The sequence below is a fragment of the Vidua macroura genome, chromosome 39 (genome assembly GCF_024509145.1).
Source record: "Vidua macroura isolate BioBank_ID:100142 chromosome 39, ASM2450914v1, whole genome shotgun sequence".
Taxonomy (NCBI): Eukaryota; Metazoa; Chordata; class Aves; order Passeriformes; family Viduidae; genus Vidua; species Vidua macroura.
The window spans coordinates 425,520-432,329 of NC_071609.1; the positions used below are offsets into that span (position 1 = coordinate 425,520).

General features: G+C 55.1%; 1 protein-coding gene across 1 annotated transcript; it reads right to left on the reverse strand.

Moving 5' to 3' along the window:
• Positions 1-23: 23 nt before the first annotated feature.
• Positions 24-6,200, reverse strand: RAVER1 (ribonucleoprotein, PTB binding 1; the record flags this gene model as incomplete). The annotated part of the gene is given in 5 exon segments (XM_054002353.1): positions 24-323; positions 2,110-2,568; positions 2,570-2,580; positions 4,400-4,466; positions 5,623-6,200. Coding segments are annotated over 5 exon segments (1,083 nt in total), but the record flags the coding sequence as incomplete, so codon positions are not given.
• Between the last annotated feature and the right edge of the window lie 610 nt (positions 6,201-6,810).

Here is a 6,810-nt window from a genome sequence, read left to right on the forward strand (position 1 = left end):
TGAGGATGAGGATGACAGTGAGTATGAGGATGACGGTGAGGATGAGGATGAGGATGACAGTGAGTATGAGGATGACGGTGAGGATGAGGCTGATGGTGAGGATGAAGCCGAGGCTGAGGCTGAGGGCTCACCGTGGCCTGCGCGGCCAGCAGCGCGGCCAGCGTGCTGCGGCCGGACGGGCCGGGCGCGCAGAAGGACACGCGGAGGCGCTGCCCGGCCAGCGGGAAGCCGTCCGTGGCCAGCTGGGCTCGCTCGGCCGCCTCCGGGGACTCGAACTCCAGCACGGCAAAGCCCTTGGGCTGCCCGTCCTGCCCGAAGGCCAGCTGGGGACAGAGAGGGGACACGGAGGGACAGGGAGGGGACAATGAGGGGACAGTGAGGGGACAGAGAGGGGACAGGGACGGGATGGTGAGGGGACAGTGAGGGGACTGGGAGGGGACAGCGAGGGGACAGTGAGGGGACAATGAGGGGATGGGGAGGGGACAGAGAGGGGACAGTGAGGGGACAATGAGGGGACAGGTGAGGGGACAGGGATGGGGACAGGGAGGGGACAATGAGGGGACAGAGAGGGGACAGGGAGGGGACAGGGAGGGGACAGGGAGGGGACAGGGATGGGAAAGGGAGAGGACAGGGAGGGGACACGGAGGGACAGGGAGGGGACAATGAGGGGACAGGGAGGGGACAGCGAGGGGACAATGAAGGGACAATGAGGGGACAGGGATGGGGACAGTGAGGAGACAGCGAGGGGACAAACGGGGCGAGGAAAGGGTGGGGGGACAGCCCAGCCCAGCCCCCCAAATCCGCCCGGCCCCCTCTGGCTGTCGCCGCTGCTCCTGAAGGACTCACTGCCAAATCCTTCCCAGACAACCAAACCTGTTCCTTCTCCTGAGATCCAGCCTTCGTCCCCTCGTCCCTCCCTCATCCACAAACCCCTCAAATCCCACTGAATTCCTCCTCCATCCCCAGACCCCAGACCCCAAACACCCCCAAACCCCTGACCCCAGACCCCAAACCCCCTCTCTGACCCCAAACCACCCCAAACCCCAAACCCCCCCAAACCCAAACCCCCTCTCTGACCCCAAATCCCTCCAAACCCCAGACCCCAAACCCCTCTCTGACCCCAAATCACCCCAAACCCCAAACCCCCCCAAACCCAAACCCCCTCTCTGACCCCAAATCCCTCCAAACCCCAGACCCCAAACCCCTCTCTGACCCCAAATCCCTCCAAACCACAGACCCCAAACCCCTCTCTGACCCCAAACCCCCCCAAACCCCAGACCCCAGACCCCACCTGGCAGAATGAAGGCACACAGGTCCCCTCGAACACCCCACGCAGCCGCTGCAGGTCGCAGAAGCCGTGGGGCAGCCTGTCCACTGTCTTCCCTGACCCCAAACCCCTCTCTGACTCCCCAAAACCCCTCTCTGACCCCAAAGCCCCCCAAACCCCAGACCCCAGACCCCACCTGGCAGAATGAAGGCGCGCAGGTCCCCTCGAACACCGCACGCAGCCGCTGCAGGTCGCAGAAGCCGCGGGGCATCCTGTCCACTGCCCTCCCTGACCCCAAACCCCCCAGACCCCAGACCCCAGACCCCAAACCCCACCTGGCAGAATGAAGGCGCGCAGGTCCCCTCGAACACGGCGCGCAGCCGCTGCAGGTTGCAGAAGCTCCAGTGCACGTTCTCCGCTGCCCTCCCTGACCCCAAACCCCTCTCTGACCCCCCAAATCCCCCCAAACCCCAGACCCCAGACCCCAGACCCCACCTGGCAGAATGAAGGCGCGCAGGTCCCCCTCGAACACGGCGCGCAGCCGCTGCAGGTCGCAGGAAGCCGCGGGGCAGCCTGTCCACTGCCCTCCCTGACCCCAAACCCCCCTAAACCCCCCAAAACCCTTCTCTGACTCCCCCAAAACCCCTCTCTGACCCCAAAACCCCTCTTTGAGCCCCCCAAACCCCCTCTTTGACCCCACCTGGCAGAATGAAGGCACGCAGGTCCCCTCGAACACAGCGCGCAGCCGCTGCAGGTCGCAGAAGCCGTGGGGCAGCCTGTCCACTGTCTTCCCTGACCCCAAACCCCCCTAAACACCCCCCAAAACCCCTCTCTGACCCCACCTGGCAGAATGAGGGTGCACAGGTCCCCTCGAACACGGCGCGCAGCCGCTGCAGGTCGCAGAAGCCGCGGGGCAGCCTGTCCACGCAGAGGCAGCGCGAGTGCAGCAGCTCGGGGCCGAGGCGCGCCGCGTCGGCCCAGTGCACGTGCAGGGCGCGCGTGCCCAGCCGCCTGCCCTGCAGCTCGGAGCGCGCCCGCGCCGCCGCGTCCCTCCTCATGAACTCCACGAAGCCGTAGCCCTTGGAGTGGCCCGTGGCGCGGCTGTAGACCAGGAAGCAGCGCTCCAGGCTGCCGAAGGGCCGCAGCAGCTCCTCGAACTGCGGCTGCGTCAGCAGGCGGGGCAGGTTGGCCACGCAGAGCACGGCCTCGCTGGGCTGCAGCTGCAGGCGCAGCTGGCGCTGGCGCAGCGTGCAGCCCTGGAAGCGGGCGATGGCCGAGGCCGCCTGCTCGGCCGTCAGCAAGCGTGACGAAGGCTGCGGGGCAGAGAGGGGTTGGGAATGATGGGGGACGGGGGGAAAACGGGGGGAAATGGGGTTGGGAATGGTGGGGGATGGGGGAAAATGGGGGGAAAGGGGGTTGGGAATGGTGGGGGGACGGGGGGAAAATGGGGGGGAAAGGGGGTTGGGAATGGTGGGGGACGGGGGGAAAATGGGGGGGAAAGGGGGTTGGGAGTAGGGGGGAAATGGGGGAGAAGGAGGGGAAATGGGGTTGGGAATGGTGGGGGGACGGGGGAGATGGGGTTTGGGGATAGGGGAGAATGGGGGGAAATGGGGTTGGGAATGGGGAGAAACGGGGTTGGGAATGGGGTTGGGAATGGGGAGAGAAATGGGGGGAAATGGGGGGAAAGGGGGTTGGGAATGGGGGGAGAAATGGGGGGAGAAGGGGGGAAATGGGGTTGGGAATGGTGGGGAGATGGGGGGAAAACGGGGGGAAAGGGGGTTTGGGAGTAGGGGGAGAAATGGGGGAGAAGGAGGGGAAATGGGTTGGGAATGGTGGGGGGACAGGGGAAAAACGGGGGGAAAGGGGGTTGGGAATGGTGGGGGACAGGGGGGAGATGGGGTTTGGGGGTGGGGGAGAACGGGGGGAGAAGGAGAGGAAATGGGGTTGGGAATGGTGGGGAGATGGGGGGAAAACGGGGGGAAATGGGGTTTGGGAGTAGGGGGAGAAATGGGGAAAGAACAGGGGGAAATGGGGTTGGGAATGGTGGGGGGACGGGGGGAAAATGGGGGGAAAAGGGGTTTGGGAGTAGGGGGGAAATGGGGGAGAAGGAGGGGAAATGGGGTTGAGAATGGTGGGGGACAGGGGGGGAGATGGGGGTTTGGGGGTGGGGGAGAACGGGGGAATGGGGGTTGGGAATGGCAGGAGGAACGGGGGGAAAACGAGGGGAAATGGGGTTTGGGAATGGGGGAGAACGGGGGGAAAGGGGTTTGGGAGTAGGGGGAGAAATGGGGGAGAAGGAGGGGAAATGGGGTTGGGAATGGGGAAGAAATGGGGGTTGGGAATGGCAGGAGGAATGGGGGGAAAACGGGGGGAAATGGGGGTTTGGGAATGGGGGAGAATGGGGGGAAATGGGGTTTGGGGATGGGGAAGAAATGGGGTTGGGAATGGTGGGGGGACGGGGGGAATGGGGGTTTGGGGATGGGGGGGAATAAAGGGAAACAGGGAGAAACGGGGTTTGGGGATGGGGGAGAACGGGGGGAAATGGAGTTGGAATGGTGGGGGGGACGGGGGGAGAATGGGTTTGGGGATAGGGGAGAAATGGGGTTGGGAATGGGGGGAGAATGGGGGGAAAGGGGGTTGGGAATGGGGGAGAAATGGGGTCAGGAACAGGGTTGGGAATGGGGAGGGTTAATGGAGGAATTGGGGGAGAAATGGGGGAAAAACGGGTTTGGGAATGGGGGGAAAATGGGGGAGAAATGGGGTTTGGGAATGGGGGGGAATAATGGAAAAATGGGGTTTGGGAATGGGGGGGAATAATGGAAAAATGGGTTTGGGGATGGGGGGGAATAATGGAAAAAAGGGGTTTGGGGATGGGGGGAATAAGGGAAAAATGGGGGTTTGGGAATGGGGGGAATAATGGAAAAATGGGTTTTGGGGATGGGGGGGAATAATGGAAAAATGGGTTTGGGGATGGGGGAGGATCCCTGCAGCACGGGCATTGGGTTAGGGGAAAAACGGGGATTTTTTCACCGGAAAAAACGGGAAAGAATTCCTGGAACTGGGATGGAAGAGCACCCCAGGCTGTTCCCTTCTCCCCGGGGATCCAGGGCTGATCCCAGAGCTGCTCCTCACCCGTTCCCTTGTGCTTGTCCACAAAGCAGTACTTGAGCTCGTAGTCCTTCAGCAGCTCGTGGATATCCTGGGAAAAGTAAAAGAACATAAAATAAAATAAATAAAACAAAGTTGAAAATAACGATAATAAAAATAAAATTTAAAAAATAAATAAAATAAAAATAAAATTAAATTTAAAAATAACAAAATAAAATAAATAAAATAAAATAAAATAAAATAAAATAAAATAAAATAAAATTTAAGAAATAAAATGAAATAAATAAAAATTAATTAAAAAATAAAATAAAATTAAATAAAAAAAAGAAAAGAAAATGCAATACAATAACATAAAATCAAATAAAAATTAAATTAAAAAAATAAAATAAAATAAAATATAAAATAAAATAAAATAAATTTAAAAAATAATAAAATAAAATAAATAAAATAAAAATAAAACGTACCAAAATAAAAAAATAAAATATAGCAAAATAAAGCAAAATAAAGCAACTAAATAAAGCAAAATAAAATAAAATAAAGCAAAACAAAATAAATTAAAAAATAAAATAAAATAAAATAAAAATAAATAAAATAAAGCAAAACAAAATAAAATAAAAAATAAAATACAACAAAATTTAAAAAATAAAATAAAATAAAAAATAAAATAAAGCAAAACAAAATAAAAATAAAATAAAATAAAATAAAATAAATAAAATGAAATGAAATGAAATGAAATAAAATAAAATAAAATAAAATAAAATAAAATAAAATAAAATAAAATAAAATAAAATAAAATACCGGTGATTTTCCACGGAAATGGAGGAAAACAGAGAGCGGAGCTCAGAGGGAAGGGACAGCCCCTCCCTTTTCCCGAGGATTCCCGGAATTCCCGGCTCGGGGCGCTCAAGTCCGGTTCGGTTTTCCAGGTTTTATCCCGGGATTTGTTCCAGCTCCTCCTCCCGACGCAATTCCAACCTCGGGGGCGACGATTTCCCCGCCGGGACAGGGAGCGGGAAGGGAAAAGCGCACGGGGGGGCTGCGGGAATTCGGGAATTCCACGCGGATTTGTTCGGGAATTCCCGGTTTTTTTGGGAAAAAATAAAAAATAAAGGATTTGGAGGAAGGAAGGGAAATCCGGGATGGATCTGGGGCTCCGGTTGGCCGCATTCCCGCATTCCCCGCTCCCCTCCGTTCCTCTTCCCGCTCCAGCTCCTTCCCCTCAGCGCCGCTCCCGGCTCCGCCCTCACCTGGTTGCTCACATCGGCCGGTAAGCCGCGGATCAGCACCTTCCGCCGGTTGCGCAACTGCCGCTCGCTGTGCTCCAGGCGGCTCCGCACCTCGGCGGGGTCCAGCGGCGGCAGCTCCTCCTCGGGGGCCAGGCCGGGCCCCGCCGGTGCCTCCGCTCCGGGCCCGGGCCCGGCGCCGCTCACCGCCAGCGCCGCCGCCATCTTGGCGCCGCCGCCTCCCGCCGCGCCAACAACGCGCCTTCTCATTGGAGGAGAGACCTACGCCGAGTACGCGAGGCGGGGATTGGATGCGGCGGGAAAACGCGGCGGGTGAGCCGGCGGTTGCTATTGGGTGGGAGGGAGGGGTCGTTGTGTGCGCGGCTGGGATTGGGTGGTAGCGGGCGAGCCCCCCAAGATGGCGGGATGCTATTGGTTGGTTTCGCTGGCGGGTTGAAAGGCACGGAAGATCGCAAAGAGAGACCCCGGAATAAATCCCAAAATAACCCAAAAATAACCCAAAACAAACCCGAAATAACCCAAAATAAACCCAAAATAAACCCAAATAGAGACCCCAAAATAACACAAAATAGACCCCAAAATAGACGCAAAAATAACCCCACAGAGACCCCGAAACAACCCAAATAAATCCCAAAATAACCCAAAATAGACCCAAAAAATAACCCAAAATAGACCCCAAAATAACCCAAAAGAGACCCCAAAAACCTCCAGAGACCCAAAATAACCCAAATAGAGACCCCTAAATAACCAAAATAGACCCCAAAAACCTCCAGAGACCCCAAAAACCCCAAATAAACCCCAAAATAACCCAAATAGAGACCCCAAAATAACCCAAATAAATCCCAAATAGACCCAAAAAAAACCCAAAATAACCCAAAATAACCCAAATAGAAACCCCAAAATAGATCCAAAAAACCCCAAATAGACCCCAAAATAACCCAAATACCCCAAATAGACCCCAAAAAACCCCAAAACCCCAAAATAACCCAAATAGAGACCAAAAAAATTAACCAAAACAGACCCCAAATATCCCAAATAAACCCCAAAATAACCCAAATAGAAACCCCAAAATAACCCAAATAGAGACCCCAAAATAACCCAAATAAACCCCAAAAGACCCCAAAAACCCCAAATAGACCCAAAAAAACCCAAATAAACCCCAAAATAACCCAAAAACCCCAAAATAACCCA